Below are 22,830 nucleotides of genomic sequence, written 5' to 3'. Positions count from 1 at the left end.
TGCTAACATCAATCATCTCATTTAATCCTTTTCGTGTTCATGCAGGTTGTATGTATATTCTCCTATTTTATGGTTTATGGTTGAAAGCATTTTGAGAAGTTTTCGCCATCAAGGGTTGTACTTTTAAAATGTATATCTTAATGCCAATAGCTTAAAATAGACTATTCTTTATGACTAATCTCTAGTGGTATTTGTAATACTTTCTATACTCTGTATTCCTGAGCCATTAAATCTGTCAAATACAATTTACAACTAAGCACCAGAAATGCCTAGACATCAAACACTTTTAAGTCAAAATAAATATAAAATCTATACATTTATAAAATCTAGCTATATAAAATCTATACATTTCATACTAAAAGACTGGGTGACTTAGCATATGATATACATAAATTACAGTTAATGAATCAAGGAGGTGATTGTAAGATATTTAATACACTGATTTAAATGGTCATGTAGAATAGTCAATTACATTCAATTTTTATTTCTGGGGGACACCCCCACTTCACTTTACCATTACGCTATAGGTAATACAGGATTTGGGGGAAAGTTTGGTAAAAACAGAAATATGTTTAAGTAAAAAAAGAAAATTTCCTCATAGCAGAAGGAAGACTAAAAGGAAAGAGAATGAGAGAAAAGAAAAACCTGAGATCGTATTATACAAAAATTCTTCGACAAACAGGTTTTGCTATAGTTGGTAAGATCAAGATCAGTACTTACAAAAGTAAAGGTGGGGGAATAATACACCGCATGCACATTATAAGATATGTTAAATGGAAGTTCTGCAATGTATACTTTTCAAAACACAGCTGAGGAAAAAGATTTATCCTATTCTTTAATCCCCTTTTTCAATTATCCAGAAAAAAAATGCGGACACATGGACTAGGGGCAGAAATACCTCTTTTTCAGGATTTAAAAACCAGCCTTTCCTGGACTGAGATTTAAAGTTATTTGCACGTGCTTTTCACTTGTTTGTATCACCAATCTCAATAAGAATTCCACAGAACTATCTCGCTTTTCCATAAATGATCCCAGGACTTAAAGCCACACTATCTTGGCATGGTTTTCTACCCACAAGCTACGGAAAGAATGTTCTGTATCTTCTTCTCTACTTCTGATAGTAGACCTTAGGGTGAAGGGGGACTAAACTGAACCTGAAATACAGAGCATGGGCAATGAATTCAATTTTGGGGAGATAATGTAGTTTAAAACTAAATGATATAAAAACCATAGGCCAAGAAATCACAGTGGGGTAGGAATTGCTATCTAATGTTTTAGGTTTTAAAATTCATATTATAAACATTCTTTTCATATTGGGAAATTCTCAAAAATGACTTATCTGATGAACAATGTTTTTGGATATCTAAATTGTTTCTATTATAAGTAATGCTACAATAATACTCTTTGTACTTAGATTCTGATAGAAACAGCTCCTTACAAGAGCAAACCCAAGACTTCACTGTAGCTTCAAGTCATCCCAGGAATGCCACTTTTTAACAGGTAATCCTGAAATTTCTGGATAGGCACTGGTGCGGTTGTCCATCATGATAAAAACCATGACTCTCTTCCCCTCTGAATAAGACAAACTCATGGCCTGAAACAATCCTTTTCTTTTTGCTGGTAGCTGTTTTGCTCCACCTTCTTTCTTATGAAAATCTTCCATTTTGTACAACTCCTGAGAGTGTCTCTCTGCTTGCGAGGTGGAATGCAGCCCAACTCACTGGATCTCAAATCTACTCCACTGAATTTTCTGTTTTAAGAAATTTGTATGTGCATCTCAGATTTTTAATTTAGGATAAATTCCTTGAAGTAAAATTACTAAGTCAAAAGAACTTTAAAGGTTTTCTAGCCATCATGCCAAAAGTCTCCAGAATTCTACCTCTTATTCCAGCAGCACAGACTGTTTCTCAGAACCCCTGCACCACATGATGTGGCTGTGGTTTCCTCATGCTTTTGACAATATGAGGAATTAGAAAGTTAACAGGAAAAACAAAACCAAAAAAACCCCCAAACCTGGCCAGCATAACAGGTAAAATAATATCCTTACTGTATTATTTTGTATTTCTCTGATTATTAGTCTTCTTAATCTTTTCTACATGTTTAGGAATTATTAAAAAAATTTTTTTAGTGTTTTATTTTTGAGAGAGACAGAAACAGAGACGGCATGTGCAGAGGACGGTCAGGGAGAGAGGGAGACACAGAATCTGAAACAGGCTCCAGGCTCTGAGTTAGCTGTCCGCACAGAGTGCAATGTGGGGCTCGAGCCCACAAACCATATGATCATGACCTAAGCTGAAGTTGGATGCTCAACAGACTGAGCCACTCAGGCGCCCCGTATGTGTTTAGAAATTATTAACGTTACATGTCTTTTGGACATTTTTAATTGGAATAAATTGCTTACTAATTTTAAAGAGCTTTTTAAAAATGTAGATATTCTTGTGATGGCTTGTACCTTTTATTTGTTTCTCAACTTCCTTTAAAATTTTCATTGTAGAAAATTTCAAACGAGAAGGAATAAGTATGGTAACCCCAACGAACCCATCCTCCAGTTTTAACAACGATCAAATAATCCTGATACTCTCTTAATGCTTTTTGATTCACTGAAGTTTTATACTTTCATCAAATCACTTACCCTTTTCTGATCATTTCTTCTTTTAAGTTCAAAAGGACTGTCTTACCATCAGATATACTTATCTTCTTGGTACCATATTTTATAGTTTCATTTTTATACTTTATTTCACCTGAAATTTATATTGGTATTTACTGAGAAGTGAGAATTTAATATTGGTTCTGTAAAGAGTTAACCAGTTGGTTTACCACTATTTACAAATTTTTCTTCTCCCTGCTGGTGATAATTCAAACCAGTATACGAGGGGTTGCTTTAGGATTTCTAGTCTATTAAATTGATTTATTATGTGAGTACCACAATTTTAATTATTGTTACAAAACAGATTTTAAACATTAGGCGTAGAGATAACTTTTTTTAAGCTTTAAAAGAAAAAAGTAATCTCTACACCTAAAGTGGGACTTGAACTCATGACCCTGAGATCAGGAGTCACAAGCTCTACTGACTGAGCCAGCCAAGTGCCTCACAAAACAGATTTAAAAACTGAATTTTAAAAAATGATAAAATTAGAATCCATTCCTACACACTTACCTGGCTGCACTTTTCAACAACATCTGGCCCAGGACTGGCAGTAAGAAGAGCTATCATAAGGTAGCGATTTAGCAGCTTCCCAAGTCCTAGTTCTTGCAAGGTGTCATCTGGGAGGAGTCCATTCCAAAGAAGAATATTGCGGAAAAGCTAAAATACAGTCTCAAGTGAGTATATGTAGCGGTTTCTCTAAAGGAAAATTTAATAGTCTCCAGCAAACATAAAACATTGGTCAAACTCCTTTAAAGTCTCCTTATTAGCACTGGTAGAAGTGTCACTTTTATTTATTTTTTAAGCTTATTGATTTTGAGAGCGAGCGAGCATGAACAAACAAGCAGGGGAGAGGCAGAGAGTGAGGGAGAGAGAGAATCCCAAGCAGGCTCCATGTGGTCAGTGCAGAACCCAACATGGGGCTCGATACCAGGAACTGTGAAATCATGACCTAAGCCAAAATCAAGAGTCAGATGCTTAACTGATTGAACTACCCTGGCACCCCAGAAATATCAGTTTTAGAAACAGTAGAAAATATTTTTTAACAAATACTTAATTCTTTCCAAACTCCATATATCTGCTCATCCTATCTCAATTTTTAGGACTATCACCCAAAATCCATCTCAAAAAAGTTCACTGGAGCCTTTCCTGATCAAATAATTTACACTCCCAGAGCCTAGGGCCACGGGGAAGACCACAGGACCTAAGGATTCATAAAGGACTGCTGTTAAGTCAGTGCTACTGGGGAACCTGGGTGGCTTAGTTAAGTGTGTGTAAATCTTGGTTTTGGCTCAGGTCATGATCTCACACTTCATGAGTTCAAGCGTCGCATTAGATTCTTTAGCACAGGGCTCTCTGCTGATAGCACAGAGCCGGCTTTGGATCCTCTGTCTCTGTCTTGCCCCTTCCCCAATCCATCTCTCAAAAATAAACACTTAAAAAAAAAAAAGAATGAAAAAGACAACTCATTAAAAAAACAAAAATGCCAGTGCTACTGTTACCAATGTATGAACCTTATATACCATCAAACCTGACAACCTCACTGCTCTGATATATAAAATTAATAATCTGTGAGTTTGGAGAGAAATTAGGTAAAACACTCATAAGAAATTCTAATAAAATTAATACTGGTTGCCTTTCTTCCTCCACATCCATACCTTTCAGTGAATTTAATGGTGTTTTCCATTTTCTTTCCAGTGCTGTATTTACTGTAATGCCTTTCCACACTAAGTGTCATTGTTGATGTTGCTGCCTCTTCCTGGAAAAGTCTTTCCTGACTCATCCACATGATAAATATGAATTCACCCTATTAAAAACTAGACTTGTTGAGGTCATTTACAACTTTCTAATTGTCCAATCTAGTAAACATTTTCAGTCTATTTGGTGGCATTTAATACCTTGACTTCATTATTAAAAACCTATGCTTAGTTTCCATGATGTCACCCTCTTGTGACCACTCTTGAGCTTCACAATAATTTCTAAGGTTTCTCTGAAGACTTCATTTCTCTGCCTGCCTCTTATGTTGGTGTTCCCCAACGTTCTGTCCAGAGATGCCTTCTCATACTTCACCCCATCTCCTCAGAAGCTGTCATTTCTGACCATGGCTCCAAACACTGCTTAGATGTGGCTGACTCTGACATTTCCAGCTCAGATCTGTCCCTTGCAATTCAGATTCTTGTATCTATTCCTGTATTTGACCCACAGGTATCTTCAATTCACCAATTCACCTGAAACAGACCTTTACCTTTCCTTCAAACCTATTCTTCCTGTATCCCCTTCAATGCCCTCAAAGAATGTCATTATAAGTTACCAAGTTGCCAAAGTCAGAAACGTGGCTAGCACCCAACATAGTCTTTGTATGTAATTAGTCATTAAGTCCTTTCAGTGCTTCATCCTAAATATCTTCTGAACTCCACTTCTTACCATCTTTCCCTATTACCACTAACTTAGCAATGACTTCATCCTTTATCCTTTAGTTTTCTAAATGTCTATTTATTTTGAGAGCAAGCATGCGCATGAGCAGGGGAGGGGTAGAGTGAGAGAGTCTCAAGCAGGCTTTGTGCTATTAGTGCAGAGCCTGAAGTGGGGCTTGAACCCACGAACTGTGAGATCATGATATATGCCGAAATCAAGAGTCAGATGCTTAACCAAGTGAGCCGCTCAGGTGCTCACTTCCTTTTAGATAGGGAGTTGGCCAATGAGGGCTGGTAGGTTAAATCTAGCTTGCTGCCTGGTTTTGTAGAGCTAGTAAACTAAGAATGGTTTTTATATTTTGAAAGGATTAAAAAAAAAAGTAAAAGGGTATATTATAACATGTGAAGATTATGACACTGAAATTTCAGTGTCTAGAAGTAAAACTGAAATACAGCCATGCCCATTCGTTTACATATTGCTTATAACTGTTTTTATACTACAAAGGCAGAGCTGAATGGTTCAACAGACTATATGGCATTCAAAGCCTAAAATATTTACTATATGGTCATTTACAGAAGTTTGATGATCTCTGCTCTACAGAACACTGGACTTAAAGTTAAAAAATGTTATTTTTGTAGTTTTTTGCTTACCTTTATACTCGACCAGAACTGTCTTTCTTGGAACTTTGAATGTGGTGATGTTTTGTTTTCTACAGTGCTAATTTGAAATAGAGAAGGAACAAAATGCAATCTGTTAATCTTTCAGAACCAGAGTATAAAAAAACTGCGTTTGGCTAAAACTTAGCTAAACGAAGCCTTAACACATTAATGGAATATAAACAGAATGCTCTGATGACATAAAAATTACAAGTACACTTTGATCCAACAACCCTATTTTTGAGAATGCCTTCTATAGGTATACAGAATGGTAAGTCTATCAAATTAATCACAGCATTGTTGCGAATGGTTTCGCTCACGTGCATCTTATGCAGCTTAAAGAATGAATAAACTACTCTTGTGATGACTTGAAATGACCTCAAAGATGTACTAAGTAAAAAAAAGTAAGGTACAAGATAATGGTTACAACTGTACTCCTTTCTTATACAAAGACGGGGGGAATAAAGACTCCACCAAAACCACTAGAACTGATACGTGAATTCAGTTGTCACAAGATACAAAATTAACACATAGAAATTTGTTGCATTTCTCTAGTAATGAAGTAGTAGAAACAGAAATTAAGAAGAGAGTCCTGTTTATACGAAAAAGAATAAAATATCTAGGAATAAACTTAACCAAGTAGGTGAAAGACCTACACTCTGCAAACCATAAACTATGGATGAAAGAAACTGAAGACAACAAAAAAACATGGAAAGTTAATTCCATGCTCATGGACTGGAAGATCCAATACTGTTAAAATGTCTGTACTACCCAAAGCAATCTATAGATTTAATACAATCCCTGTCAAAATACCAACGGCATTTTTCACAGAACTAGAACAAATAATACTAGAATTTGTATGGAACTACAGAAAACGCCACAAAAAGTCAAAGCAATCATGAGGAAGAAGAAGGCTGGAGGCATCAACTCCAGATTTCAAGATATGTTACAAAGCTATAGTAGTCAACAGTATGGTACTGGTGCAAAAACAGAAACATCAATCAACAGAACAGAATAAAGAACCAGAATTAAACCCAAACTCATATGGTCAATTGATGGACAGCCAAAAGGGCAAGAATATACGAAAGTGAAACAGCCTCTTCCACAAATGCTGCTGGAAAACTGGACAGCTACATGCGAAAACAATGAAATTGGACCACTTTCTTACAACACATACAAAAATAAACTTCTATCACACACACACACAAATGGATTAAAGACCTAAATGTGAGACCTGAAACCATAAAAATCCTAGTAGACAGCACAGGCAATAATTTTTTTTACATCAGCCCTAGCAACATTTTTCTAGATCTGTCTTCCCAGGCAAGGAAAACTAAAAACCAAAAATACCCTACTAGCTTCATAAAGTAAATCCACAATTAACAGATACTTTCTGGCTTTCTGTGCCAGGCACTGTTCTGAGCATGCTCTTTATCTTCACAATGTCCATTAATTTAACACTTCACTTTACATGCGAAGATACTGATGCACACAAAGGACTGAAGTCAAGTATCTAGGCTCCCAGAATCTGTGGACTTAACCACTAGGAGATGCCACCTGTCATAGTCTTAAAAAAAAAAACCTATGTCCAAGTGCCAGACATCACACATGGGATACAAAAAGTAGCTAATATTTTGTTGAACTTTCAATTTGCATCTTATATTTTTTAACATTTTATTTTTTATTTTTGAGAGACAGAGCGTGAGCAGGGGCAGAGAGAGAGGGAGACAGAGGATCTGAAGCAGGCTCTAGGCTCTGAGCTGTCAGCAGAGCTGGTGGGCCAGTCGGACGCTCACCCGACTGAGCCACCCAGGCGTCCCTCAACTTGCATCTTAATAGGTGTATGCATATTTGAGAACATTTACTATAGTTCCTTTTGCATTACTTTCTTAAATCTGTATTACATGATTAGCTATTTTATTTAATCTAGCTATTAACAGGACTTACCTCTTTGGATACAGAGGAATAAAAACATCATCTTCTATTGCTTTCTTCATTCTCAAAACAATAGAATTAAGTAAATCCTATTATATAAAAATTTAAAAGCATCAGTGATAGTCGTAAGTCTAATTATCAAAAGAAGTAATTTTAACAGTATAGTACAAATAACTATCAATTAGGTACATGAGAATTATATTTACCATGTTAATGCATATAGCTGTAGCTGGTGCATTTTCACTGCTGTACAGCATATTCTGTGGCATGAATACTAATGATGGAACATTTAGGTGGTTGCGAATTTGGGGTCTATTACACACAATATTGTTTTTAATATTACACAAAGTTTGTGTACATGTCTTTTAACATACATTGGCATTCATTTCTAATGGATACACACATAGGAATGGAACTGCTGGAATCCAGTTTATGTCTCTATAGTTACCTTTGTACACAATACTGAAGTTTTCTGAAGCAGTGATATCCCATTTACATTTCCACCAGACACGTATAAGGAATTCTGCCTCCCTACACCTTTACTAATAGGTGGTATCCTTTTGTTTTTTAATGTTTGTCATTCCTGGGGTATGCAGTCATACTTTATTATGTTCTTAAAATATTTTTTTACAGAGAGAGAGGGGGAGAGAGGGAATGCAAGGGTGGGAGTGGAGAGAATCCCAGGCAGGGTCCATGCTCAGCCTGGAGCCCAACATGGGGCTGGATTGCACAACCCTGGGATCACAACCTGAAGTGAAATCAAGGGTCCCTCAACTGACTGAGCCACTCAGGTACCCCTGTTATATTTTAATTTTTATTTTCCTGTTGAGCAATGTGAAGATGAGCATCCACTCATATTCTTATCTGCCATTTGGATATACTAATTAAAATAAAAACTGCTTATCTATGTATTTTTTTAGATTTTTTTTTTTTTTTTAACTGATTTGTAGAAGCCTTTTATATACTCCAGCTATGGGTCCTCTGTTGGTTTATCAATGCACTTCGATGTAGTAAACTCACTTTGGCACATTCATTTTATTGTTTGTGTATCAAAAATTGGGAACAACCAAAATATTCAGTCACAGAGACTTTTTAGGACCTCATCATGTTATATCCATCCACTGCAAAAAAAAATCTTAAAGTTTATAAAGACTGTAGGAACATCCAAAATTAATATTTAATGAGATAATGTTAAGGGAAAGAAGTAGGATACAAATGTACACATTCACTAAGATTATAACTTTGAAGTAAAAGGCTGGATGAAAAATCCTACAATCGTATCAAGTTCTTGTAATAGGATGAAAAGATAAAGGGAGTTTGAATTTTTTTTTCCATGTATTACCAAAATTTCTATATTATCTCTATTCTTAAAAAGAAATCCATACTTGAAAAATAAAAATGCCACACACAAAAGGCTATTTTTAACTCCGGGACAATGTGTGTAGCACAAATTAAGCTGTCAAAAAACTCTATACTAACCAAATAACTCATAAATGTAGAATTCAAATTTTTTTTTTCTTCAGAAAAAGCATATTTAATTGAAGTCCTGTTTCTTTTTCCAAATATCTATGATCTATTCTTCCACGGTCACACATCAATATTTAATATTAAAAACAAAAATTCAGTTCTTTATACTCCAATTCTTAAACATTCAAAATTATTTTAAAAGAATAAAGATCATTTTTCTAGGCAATGTCTCCATGGAGTAGTATCTGAACTTACGTAAATTACCGAGTTAATGTTTGTACTAGAAAAGTTATGCTTTGATTTTTTTTTCCATTTAAATGTGTTTGAATGCTAGGCTTGACAAATGTTTCCACATTGTTTTTGTTTGTTTTCTTTTTAAGTGGACTCCACACTGGGCTTGAAACTCACAACTCTGAGATCAAGACCTGAGCTGAGACCAAGAGTTGGAAGCTTAACTGAGCCACCCAAGCACCCCTCCGTATTGTTTAAATTTTTGTTTCTTAAAAATAGTTCTGTAAAACAATGCTGTAAAGGACATTATTAAGTCAAACAATGGAAGTGTAACATGGATGGTATATGAAGTACAGTCAAGTTTACTGAAAATGATTAAGTGTCCCATGGTTATATAACAGACCTTTTTATTCTTAGCAATTACACAATTTACTCTCAAATTTGTTCAGGAGAAACAAATCATTATGTGTATATATACAACGGGACAGCAAATAATAAAGCAAACGGCAAAATATTAATGATAGGTGAACCCGGGTAAAGGCTATTTTTACTCATGAGAATTTTCTCTAAGTTTGATATTATTTCCAAAAAGACTGTTTAAAACAAATCCATATATTTTAAAGACAGTGAGCATGTCATTAACTTTTCAAGTATTTTGTGGGGGGGAAAAAGTCCTCCAAACAGTAACCACAAAACCACACACACACAGACCTGTGTATATATGCTAAAAGAGCTTTGAAAAGATTCTTAGAAGCTTTAGCTAGTTGTTTTCACATTGCTCTTTACAGTCACAGAGATAATCCTGGGTGGTGTGGGCAAATGTGAAGGCCCTCAAGGGAGACTGTGGGCAGGTACACACTACAGCAAGAGCAGCTGTGTTTCTATGTGTTTGTGTAGAGGGGTGTGTAAGATCTAATTTGAAAAAAAAAGTTCTGTTGATTAAAAAAAATCTGAAAATTAGCAATCTAAATACATAGCTGGTATCATTTTCACATTTGTACTAACGAGTCAACCAACCTATGCCTAAAAACATTTAAATGACAGGTAATCATAATCTCCTGAGGCCACCCATATCTTTGGCCAGCTATTAACTATAAGATTTCAGTTAACAATGAGAAACAAACTTCTCTCCTGTATCTCCCTCACTGGTCCTAATTTACTTCTTAGGATTATACAGAATATAATTTCCCTTCCACATGACAATTCTTTAGATTCTAAGACCAATACCTCACTTTTTACATTTTCTCTTTCCCATACCATCTTAGATACTCTCCATTTAATATACTTACACACAGAATTAAATGCAACATACCCAGGAAAGTCTTATCTGTGTGTAGAACACATATAACATTTTTACTCACAATAGCACACACCCAGTTAAAAAAAAAAAAAAATTCCCCTTAGTCTTTCTGTTAATCAGGTTGACACTACGGACTCATTGGGTTTACTGTTTATTATATATTCCTCTCTGGTTTACCTAGGTTGCTTCAAAACTGTTTCTTTCCTTTTATTTATGCAGTTGAATTTTTGAAAGCAAGGGTAGGACATAATATATATTCCCTTCATATTGTATATTTTGAGTCAATTTTCTCAGTACTTGAAATCTTTTTGCATACTATTCTACTATCCATTAGGATAGAATTCCTAGCTTTGTGCCATTGACACATCTTATTAGAATGCATTTTATATCTTCATTCAGTTCAATAAAAATATTGAACAGGGTAAATATTGAGAAGCTATCTCATACTAAAAGACCACCCCCATAAGTAGCCACATCCCTCTTGGTCAGTATTCTTTAGGTATACTCTACCAGTTTCTTGTATCTCACTATACCACTGTTATGCTTATCATTCTCCATATGATCCATAAAAACGATCAGAGCATACTTAAATATATTACCTACTCTAACTGCACAGTACCTTATTTATCATGAAAGTAACTGAGATAGTATAAGAGAATTTGAGTCAATAAGCAATCACCTGTATTTAGTAACTCTACCAATGACAGTTAACAGTGATCACTGCTTTTTTAAAAAAAAAAGTGTTCATAATCTACCTCTATCACCTACTTTAGAACTTAAGAAGAATCAAAACTATTCTCACCAGGGATTAGGTTACAGAATCATTTGCTTCTTACTTCAAAAACAGGAACTATGCTGTATGATTCCAATCTTCAGGAACCTTTTTCATCTCTTCAATTTCTTACACATCACTGAAAAAGATACAGTGATCTCACTGGCAAGGCAAACTGACTTTGTAGCCAGGAACATTACGTGGTTCAGTGATTCTTAACTAGGAGTGACTGTGTCATGCCCAGGGAATATCTTATAATATCTGGAGATGTTTTTGGTTGTTAAGACTGGGGAGCACTATTGGCGTCTAGCGGGTACAGGCCAGGGAAGCTGCTAGCATGCTACAATGCACAGGACAACTTCCACAACAAATAATTATCTGCTCCAGATGCCAAGGCTGCTGAAGCTGAAAAATCCTGATGTAGTCAGGTGTCCTACTAATCACACAAAGAACCCATTTTCAACATTCATAGTGGGAGGGCTTCTAGAATAAAAATTACAGGTATAAAAACTTCATGAGTTTATCTGTAACACTTTTGAAAGACTTTGGTTAGTATAAATTGCAAAGTGCCAGGCCTACCGCTTAACACCCAAGTAACCTTTTGCAAATGACATGGCCCTCTGGCTACCTTCTTCCATCTGTAAAATGCAATTAAAGTCAACACATTTTACAAGGTTGTGAAGATCAAATAAGATAATGTGAAAGTGTTTAATAAATGGTAAAGTACTGGGGTGCTTGGGTGGCTCAGTCAGTTGAGTGTCTGACTTTAGCTCAGGTTGTGATCTCACAGTTTGTTAGCTAGAGCCCCACATAGGGCTCACTGGTGTCAGCGCAGAGCTCATTTTGGATCCTCTGTTCCCTCCCCCCTCCCTATGCCTCCCCTACTTGTGCTCTCTCACTCAAAAATAAACATTTTTAAAACAACAAATGGTAAACCACTATTTATATTTAGGTTATAATTACATAGTTTCATATAAGGAGCAAATATAGGATTCTATGTCTACTTCCTTGTAGCTCTTCTCTACTAATTCTGGTTCTATGCTCTGTAACAACACAGAATAAATCTATTCCTTCTTCAAATACAGAATCTTCATGCATATTTTCTTCTAAGTTAAGCATCTCTAATTTCTGCAATGATTTTCATATGTTATCTGTCTTTATCCTGTTGGAGGAAGGTGAAAAATGCCCTCTTCCCCGTCATTTGCTATGTTTAAATCCTTTACTTTCCACTAGGTCCCAGTTCAAATGCCACCTTGAAGATAAATTCTTCCACGATGGAACATAACTTCTATCTCCTCTTTCTCTTATGAAGTTTCACAGCATTTTATCTGGGCTGCTCAGGGAAGGTAACGTGGTCAGTGACATGGGCTTAAGCCTTAAAAGAAGATTAATCAAGGTTCGAATTCTGGTTCTAACTCAAGATATTACTAGGAACAAGTTTCTGAGATTCAGTTTCTTCACCTGTAAAATGATGCTATCATCCAATTTTTAACAGAGCTGCCAGAACTGAGATGCTAGAATAGAGCTGCTAGAATGAAGGTACAACAGAGTGCCAAGTACACAGCAGGAATTAAATAAGTGTTCCTTCTCCTCCCCCAGCTCTCACTTCCTATTTATTTTTAATGTTTACTTATTTTGAGAGAGAGAGCAAATGGGTGGGGCAGAGAGAGAAAGAGAGAGAATCCCAAGTAGGCTCTGCACTATCAGACCGGAGCCCAATGTAGGGCTTGAACTCACAAACCACGAGATCATGACCTGAGCCAAAAATCAAGAGTCAGTTGCTTAACCAGGAGCCACTCATATGCTCCTCACTTCCTATTTTAAATAACAATTTACGTACATCTTATTTCCTTTAAGATCACATGCTTCTTGAAGGCAGAATCATGCTAATTTCCCTCTTCTCCCTCCTACTTCTCACAGCTTCCCTCCTTCATAGTAATTCCAAGTGCTAAAATTTAATGGTGTTCAGAATACGAATGTGACATGCCTCTCCTTGCTTCTCATCCACCTTGGTTATTCTACTCTACTTTCTAGATAGTCAATCTCTCTCAGCTTCTTTAAAGCTCAACATATAATAGGTTTACTGATTTAATAAGCACAACTATATGATATTCTCATCAACAGAAGAACTAAAAAACAGAGTCGCACAATAAAAGATTTACCAGACTCTCATCAAGGCCTCTAAAAGATCCCTCCTTTCATGTGTTAAGTAAAGCTAAATTCTAAATCATGGTAAGATGAAAACCTATACTGCTGAACTTTTTTAAGGATTTAAAAAAAATATTTTAAGTACAATCTACACCCCAATGTGGGGCTTGAACTCACAACCCCAGGATCAACAAAACTCACATGCTCTACCTACTGGAGCCTACCAGGTACCCATATCCTACTGAACTTTGAATCCTTAAAGGGATTACTATTCTTAACTTTGGGAGACTACAAATAAAGTTAGTATCATGAATGTTAACTTAATTTTAAAATAATCATTAAAGCAAAGCCAAAATACTACTAGATTTTTGCCCAAAGAACAAAGACAAAGAAGTCCTTTTTTCTTTTAGAAGCAATAAATTTCCACTAATGCATTTATGTCTGCGTATCTCTGTAGTGCCAATGTATATTCACAAACCTAAAGGATGGCTGGCTGGACATGAGAACAAAAATCAGGCCACTGAACAGAGAGGAATAAACTAATTAGAATAAATGTAATAATCTGGGTCTTATTACATGTGTATTCTGTAATAATGACTGTCATCCCTGTTAGAATGTTCACAAATATGAAGGAATAGTGTTTCATCTTATTATTACAAAGCAGAAGAAAAGGTCAATCCTAGTTTCTATTAATCAGAAGTAAATCTATCTTTCCCTAAATTGCTTTCTGGTAATTTCTTCTGCATCTTCTGTAAACAAACATTTATAACAAAATTACATTAAGCTATAAATAAATCAATCAAGAAGATCATAACTCTAGAAATGATTACCTGTTTGCCTTTACTAACTTCATTTCCACAAGTGGAAAGTTCTTCAAGAATCACTCTGCAGTGTGTTATTAAACTTGTTGTCTGTGATGTCGACAAGGGATCCCAAATGAATTCTACAAAGTCTGAAACAAAAGTTTCAGTAGTGTACAATTTATTTCCTAGATTGCTTTGCTTGTCATGTATAAACAACTAAAGTTTTTAGAAAAGACTTCCCTCCTTTGCAATTTAAAATCCATGCCATTCATGACCATTATGTATTTGCATACATCTTCAATTTCCTTGTCCTTTTTGGGCTCTGTACAACTTATCTCACTTAACCACAACCCTAGTTAAATCCACTTGTCACTAAATCTGTGGCTCCAACTATGTGGCTAAAACATGGCTGGAAAAAAATACACTTTAAATTTTATCACTGTGAAACCCAGAGAACCCTTCAAGCTGTCTAGCAATCATTGTTTACCTGGCCAATTCCCCCTCTCTCTCATCCAGATGATTATTTCCTGTCTTTTCCTTCCTCCTCACTGTTAATGGGCCTGACTCTTCCAGATGACTATTTACTTCTCTCCCCTTGCTTTCATCCTCAGCTGATTACTTCCTCATTGATGAGAAAACAGATCAATCAGAAGAGAAGCTCTACGGAAGACTACACACCTACCTGCATCTGTGCCCACATATTCTTGTCTTCCATTCTCACAGATGAAGCACCCACGCTGCTTGCTAAGGCCAATCTTTTACTTGTGCAAAAGGTCTCAACCCCTTTGGCTAATGGAAGATTCTGTTCCCAGAATTCTGCCCTCTTTATTTAAAATTTTTTAAAATATTTATTTTTGAGAGAGAGAGAGAGAGTGGGAGAGGGAGGGAGGGGCAGAGAGAGGAAAGGAGACCCAGTACTCGAAGTGGGCTCCAGGCTCTAGGCTCTGTGCTGTCAGCCTGACAGAGCCTGATGCAGGGCTCGAATTCACAAACTTTGAGATCACGACCTGGGCTGAAGTCAGATGTTTAACTGACTGAGCCACCCAGGCGCTCCCAGAATTTTGCCCTCTTAACTTCAGTACTGTCATCACTTCTACTGGATCTTTCCCCTCAGCCTACAATTATTCTCTTATACTAAAAATAATCTCCCTTGACACTTCTTTCCCCTCTAGTATTGCCTTATTTCTTTCCTTCATTTCACAACAAAATTCTCCAAAAAACTCTAAGCTTATCTATTTCCAATTTCTCTCCTCCTATTAACTCTTGAACACACTTCAATTAGGCCTAATCTCCAACCATTCTACCTAAAACTACTCTTACCATCAAACGTGACCTTCACATTGCAAAACCTAAAGGCTGATTCTAGTCCCCATCTGATTTATCTGCAACAGCTGATCATTCCCTTTACAAACATTTTTTTAAAAAAGTTTTACTTATTTGAGAGAGAGAGAGAGAGAGAGAGCAAGAGACAGTGAGACAGAGTGAGAGAGAGACAGAGAGAGAGCAAGTGCAGGAGGGGTAGAGAGAAAGAGGATCCCGAGCAGACTCTGCACTGTCAGAGCAGAGCCCGATACAGGGCTTGGATCCACGACCCACGAGCTCATGACCTGAGCCACCCAGGCGCCACCATTTTTTTTCTTGGCATCCAGGATACCACTCCGGATTTCACACCTACCTCTCTGGTCTTCTTTGCTGGCTGCCTGTCATTTCTTTTGACTTCAAAAACACTGCAGTACCTCAGGACTCAGCTCACTTACCTTCTCTTTCCCATTTATGTTTACACCCTTAGTATTTAAGGTCAAGCTTTCAATGTCATCCATGTGCTGATATATTCCAAAATTACATCTGCTACTTGGACCTCTCCTTTATACTCATATATTCAACAAGCTAGTTGACACCTCTACTTGGATGGTAGGCATCACAAACTCAGCATTTGTCAAACTGAGCTCCTGATAACACCACCTTACCCTAAAGCTCCTTTTCCTCTTTTCCATCTCAGGAAATGGCAACTCTGTCCTTCCAAATGCTCAGGCCCAAACCCATGCAGTGACTCTTGATTCCTCTCTTGTGCACACAACCAATCCATTCTCAAATTCTGTTAGTGTTATCTTTGAAATGTATGCTGAACTCGACTACTTTTCAGCACCTTCACTTTTAACAAACTCCTAGCCCAAGCCAGTATGACCTGTTGCTTCATTACTGCAAAAGCTTCATAAGTGGTCGGCCTACTGTTCATTTTCAACACAGTAACCCCAGTGATTCTGTTAAAATATTAGGCAGACAGTGCCATTTCTCCGTTCAAAACTCTCTGGGCACCTGGGTGGCAACTGACTTCAGCTCAAGTCATGATCTTGTGGTTTAGGAGTTCACGCCCAGCACTGAACTCTCTGTGCTGACAACAGAGAGCCCACTTCAGATTCTCTGTCCACCTCTCTCTCTCTGCTCCTCCCTACTTGTTCTCTCAAAATAAACTTAAAAAAACAAAAACAAAAACAAAAAAACACCTCTCCAATTACTTTTCACTTTTTCACTTACAAAAAAATGAAGTCCTTACAAATGATTATAAGGACTTATATAACGTAGCTCATGTTATCTTGTTAACCTCTTTCTGCTCTCCACCCTTCCTCACTCCAGTATAGCTACACTGGCCCATGTGCTGTTTTTCAATCAAACTAGGCTGGCTCCTGTCTCAGGGCCTTTGCATTTGCTGTTTCCACTGCCTTGGATTCTGTTTCCTCAGATATTCATATGGCCCACTTTTTCCTTTTGGAATTGGCCAATCTATTTTATTTATTTTTTATTTTAGAGGGAGAATGTGCACGAGTGGGAAAGAGTGCCTGTTGGACATAGAAGTGAATGTATTCAGAAGGTACTTTGATAAGAAAGATGCAGACTTTCTCTAGTTCCTTTAGACTTAAAATTGTGTAGAGTAGTACTATCCAAAGTAACTTTCTAAATGATGGAAAAAACACATTGTATCCGCACTGATGGCCATGAGCTACATAGGACTATTAAGAATTTAGTGTCATTGGTGTGACTGAGGAACTGAATTTTAATTTTATTTTGTCAAAATGTGTATGTTATTAATCACATTTAGTTACTGGTTACCACACTGAACAACACAAATACAGATGACACTAAAGGAGAGCATGAAATAGCCTAGAGGGCTCATGAAGAGTACAAGGGCATCTAGGACAGAACTGGAGAATATACAGTATTAATTTCTCATTATTCTACTTATTTGAAGTTTAATTTTAAGTGAAGTATCTGGAGTTTTCAGAAGAGTACTTAAATCAGTCCTACATATTCTACACTATCATTAAGAGGGCTAGGTAAAATTAGTAGCTTCCTAATACAACCATGACTGTACGACAAGATAGGCTGAGAAAAATCTTAAAAGTTTTAGCCAAACTGGCTAAGAAGCAAGGTAAGTGGTTGCTTCATCATTTAAGACAGTTCTATAGACTGCTATCAAAATCCACGCTCAGTGCAATGGTGAAACAGATTTTTATCAAGTACAATTTTAGATAAAACAAAGCTTCAGACTGAAGCACAGGCATCAATGGTAAGTGCAGATGTGAGGAAGATGTAGTAATGTTTTTTTTTAAAGAAAGAGTAACATGGGGCACCTGGGTGGCTTAGGTGGTTAAGTGTTCAGCTACGGCTCAGGTCACGATCTCGCGGTTTGTGAGTTTGAGTCAGGTGTAAGGCTGTGTGCTAATAGCTCAGAATATGGAGCCTGCTTCAGAATCTGAGTCTTCCTCTCTTTCTGCCCCTCCCTTGCTCATGCTCTGTCTCGCTCTCTCAAAAATAAACATTAAAAAACATATAACAAGGGGAAGAAGTCGAGAGAAAAGAATACATACAGTTGAAATCAAAGTATGCCCCTAATAAATGACTTAGGTGTAATAAAAGCAACAACTAATCTCACAAATGCTAAAAGCTGAAAATACCAGCAGTCTGGTAGACAATCGTGCAAACAAGTGCTTTTAATCACCTTCAATTATGACATCTCTTGATTTTTAATGCATATTACATTTCCTTGTATTTGAAAACTTCTGATAAAGATATCTGTGACTGTAACAGATATTAATGATCTCAGACTCTGCCAGAGTACAATTTAGTTTTATCAAGATTACAAAGCAGTACCTGTAAGTCGAGGAATAACGGTTTTGTTGATGACACCAGACAAGATTTTATCAGAACCATCTTCCTTCTTTGAATCTTCCATACTGGTAGCCACATATTCTTCTATAGATGTGAACCATGGCATCTGTTTTAAGCCTACAGCATCAAACTTATAAATAAAATTATTATTTTTTAATAGTTTGTTTTTAAAAAGTTAACTTTTCAGTAATCACTAGAGCTTTTCTGAGAATAAAAAAAAAAGTAATTCCATATTTTAACCCCTTATATAAAGTACTAGACCAAGCATAGGCAGGATGGCATGACCAGACATGATGTCTCAATAATATGACAAAAAACTACATTCCATGTATCATTCATATGACAAATATGCCAAACATGCCATATTCAGAACCTACCACACTTTACTAATGAAAATATACACTTGTAAGAATATCACTTAATATGGAATTTGTTTATAAAAATTCACTTTTGGTTCCCTCAATTCTCATAGGCACAAATGTGTATTTACAGGTGGTTTAGGTTACGAGGCAAGTAGCAGATGGCCAGTTATTATTTGTTGAATGAACAGATCTCTGCTAGGTATAACAGGATACTCAATTCAGCCTGAATGCTTAACAACGAGGCTCCTGTACAACAAACTACTTACCATTTCCTTAGGGATAAGCTCAGTTTCTGTACTAGGAGGACTGCCTGGCCCTGAACCCAACACAGAGCAACAGGCACGCATGACTGGGGCAGAGAAAGATAAAAGGACATGGCTATGTCTCCTTCACTTGGTTAAATTTTTATCTGGTTTCCTCTATTCTTCAACTTGGTCTTCTCATTTCCATTTTATTACTAGGCACATGCACATGGATGTTCCACTATCATTTCAGCATCCAGGTACAAAGTAAAACTTCCTTCGACATTTTTTTCTCTCTGCAAAGTTCCCATTTCTATGAATGGAACTACCACTATTCTAATAACCCAGAATCAGAACACTGGGGTCACCTTTCAATGTGGTGTGTTAGGGTTACCTCAGTATTTTACTAATTCTTTAATTTTAATACCAATATAGTTAAAAGTTATATTAGTGTCTGGTGTCCAGTATAGTGAACTCCACAGTTCCATATACCTCTCAGCACTCATCACAAGTGCACTCCTTAATCCTGATCACCTACTTCAGCCATCCCCTTAGCTCCTTCCCTTCTGGTAATCATCAGTTTGTTCTCCACGGTTAAGAGTATGTTTCTTGATTTGTCTCTTTTTCCTTTGCTCATTTATTTCTTAAACTCCACATTTGAGTGAAGTCATATGGTATTTCTGACTTATTTCACTTGGCATTATACTCTCTAGCTCCATCCGTGTTATTGGAGATGACAAGGTTTCATTCTTTTTTATGGTCACGTAATATTCCATTGTGTACACAGATACACACCCCCCCCACATCTTCTTTATCCTTTCATCAGTCCACGGACACTTAGGCTGCTTCCATATCGTGGCAACTGTAAATAATGCTACTATATACATAGGGGTGCATGTATGAATTAATGTTTTAACATTTTGGGGGGTAAATACCCAGTAGTGTGACTACTAGATCAGAGGGTAGTTCTATTTTTAACATTTTGAGGAACTTCCATACCATTTTCCATAGTGGCTGCACCAGCTTGCATTTCCATTAACAGTGCATGAAGACTCCTTTTTCTCCACATCTTCACCATCACTTGTTGTTTCTTGTGTTTTTGATTGTAGCCATTCTGACAGATGTGAGGTGATATCTCACTGTGGTTTTGATTTGCATTTCCCTAATGATGAATTATGTTGAGCATCTTTTCATGTGTCTGTTAGCCATGTGGATGTCTTTTTGGAGAAATGTCTATTCATGTCTTCTGCCTAATTGTTAACTGGATTTTTCTGGGGGGGAGTGTTGAACTGTAGAAGTTCTTCATAAATTTTGGATACTAATTCTTTATTGGATATGTCATTTGCAAATATTTCCCCCTATTTAGGGGGCTGCTTTTAGTTTTGTTTCCATCACTGTGCAGAAGCTTTTTACTGATTCTTAATTAATAAAACTTCCTGTAATCAACCTTTTCTTTTTCTTCCCTTTACCACTATCACTTATGTAAGGGATTCACTACCTTGGACCTGGACTACAGTAATAGCCTTCCAGTATTATCTTCATCTCTTCCTTTCCTCCAAGTTACCCAGCTGCTAGGGCTTCTTAAAACATTACTTCCATAAGGCCACTCTTCCAATTATTTACCAAAATAAGTTCCTATCTTTTAATTTAGGATTTGAACCTCTATGCAGCCTCTAGCTCCTGAACTAGGCTTTTTCCTTATGCGCCTTTACAAAAAAAGTTCTCCTTTTTTTCCCCATTTTAAATCATATATCCTTTAAATTCTCATTTAAACCCCCCTCTTCAGTGTAGCTTTCCAAACCAAATATTCCCAATACAGTATCTCCAACTTCAGAACTCTTGGTACCTATGTCCAACAGACTAAAATTCTTAAAAGCTAATGCCAGCTTCACACTTTTAAATGATTTAAAATGGACTTTGAACTTATCATAGAAGGTAAAAAAAATAAAAAAAATAAAAAAGTGTTTCCTTGATAGATGTTTAGTGCTATTCAGCCTTAAAAATAAAGGAAGAACCAAGAAAAGATGAATGCAGGTTACTACCCCAAAGCACCAATTATTAATTCCAACTCTGTATACACTAAAGCTAACCTGATAACAAGGGCACTTCAGTAATGAACAGGACAGAAATATTTCTTTTACATATTAAGCTTAAATACCTTAAGAGGATTCCAATCAATCAAGTGAAGTCGGATTAGGGGGTTTAAAAGCTTCGGTATGCATAAACTAATGAAAGCTTCATAATAAGAATCAGGAAACTTTTCTCGCCATTGTTGAAATTTCAACAAAATATTTTGGATATTACAAAAATCATCATGTACATCTTCAAAAATCTTCTTATGATCTTGTAAAATTTCATCTGTAAACAAAATGAGTCTCTGTATATTATGCATTTTAAGTTTGTGAACTTCGCTTCCTATAAACATGTATAACTATGAACTTAAAAGAGCTGAAAACTTTCCTTTCGATATTTACATATAAATTAGGTTTTATAAAAAAAAATCACTTTAATAGCAATATTGACACTAACAAAATCCACCACTTATTGATCTTCTGTACAACGTAGGTGTGACTATCTATTTACAGACAAGAAACAAGCAAACATGAAATTCAGGAGGGTTAATGGATCTAAGATCACACAAAATAGAGACCGTCTTCAAACCCATCTGTTTGACTGTAAAGCCCACCTTCTTTCTTTTTAAAACTTTTTTAACGTTTACTTATTATTTTTGAGAGACAGAGCGAGGAAGGGGGAGGGGCAGAGAGAGAGAGAAAGAGAGAGACAAAATCCAAAGCAGGCTCTAGGCTCCAAGTTCCAAGCTGTCAGTACAGAGCCCAACGTGGGGCTCCTGTGAGATCATGACCTGAGCCAAAGTCAGACACTTAACTAAGCCACCCAGGTGCCCCTGTAAAGCCCACATTCTTTCAAATATGCAATATTTTACCTATATATCACTAAAATAATGTTACTAAATTTAAGTGTTTGATTTATTTTCAAAAGACTTTATTTTTAAGTAACCTTTACCCTCAATGTGGGGCTCTAACTCATAATCATGAGATCAAGAACTGCATGCTTTACCAACTGAGCCAGCCAGGCACTCCTAAATTTAATTGTTTTCAATTAAAAATGGTAATATAGAAAGTATGCGGTAGAGAAATGAAACCAAAATGTTCATGGTTCCTTTATTAAAGATGAGAAAAGTTGAGAGAAAAAACAATAAAGATGCAGAAAACTCACAATGTTCCTCCATTTTATCCCATTTTTTCAAAAGCAGGAAAAGTCCTTCTTTTTTCTTTTTTTTTAAAAAGTAAATTCTACCCCCAATGTGGTGCTTGAATGCACAACTCCAAGATCATGAATCACAGACTCTATGGACTGAGCCAGCCAGGCACCCCAGGAAGTCTTAAAGGGGAAAAAAATGTGTTCCTTTTTTCTTGAATTTCCCTAACTATATTTAAGGAGAATCACAGCAAAGCATTTCCTACCATTTCAATACTTCAAATTAAGACATATTAGAAACCCGGTAACTGACCGTGGGTTTTCTGGAAGTCAATCATGTCTGCTGAAGACAGTTCATCATCACTAGATGTCCCTTCCTGATGATCACAATTCCCAGAAAGTGCCCTTGCTTGTCTTCTTTGTGACCTGTGTTTTGCAATAAACCAAAAACAAATTAAAACAGTTCCTA

The 22,830-nt window shown here is 36.4% G+C and overlaps 1 protein-coding gene across 1 annotated transcript in view; it reads right to left on the bottom strand.

Moving 5' to 3' along the window:
- Positions 1-22,830, bottom strand: part of GCFC2 (GC-rich sequence DNA-binding factor 2) — a 49,442-nt gene that overhangs the window by 2,886 nt on the left and 23,726 nt on the right. The window contains exons 9-15 of the mRNA XM_077766217.1: positions 22,675-22,787; positions 21,301-21,500; positions 18,521-18,668; positions 14,399-14,520; positions 7,663-7,739; positions 5,710-5,776; positions 3,158-3,304 (exon numbers count right to left, since the gene is read on the bottom strand). Coding sequence (XP_077622343.1) covers positions 3,158-3,304; positions 5,710-5,776; positions 7,663-7,739; positions 14,399-14,520; positions 18,521-18,668; positions 21,301-21,500; positions 22,675-22,787 — 874 coding nt within the window. The remainder of the gene's footprint in view (positions 1-3,157; positions 3,305-5,709; positions 5,777-7,662; positions 7,740-14,398; positions 14,521-18,520; positions 18,669-21,300; positions 21,501-22,674; positions 22,788-22,830) is intronic.

The sequence above is a fragment of the Crocuta crocuta genome, unplaced genomic scaffold (assembly GCF_008692635.1).
Source record: "Crocuta crocuta isolate KB4526 unplaced genomic scaffold, BGI_CrCroc_1.0 scaffold113, whole genome shotgun sequence".
Lineage (NCBI taxonomy): Eukaryota > Metazoa > Chordata > Mammalia > Carnivora > Hyaenidae > Crocuta > Crocuta crocuta.
Note: the sequence above shows the minus strand (reverse complement) of the source record. Positions and strands in the feature narration are given on the sequence as shown.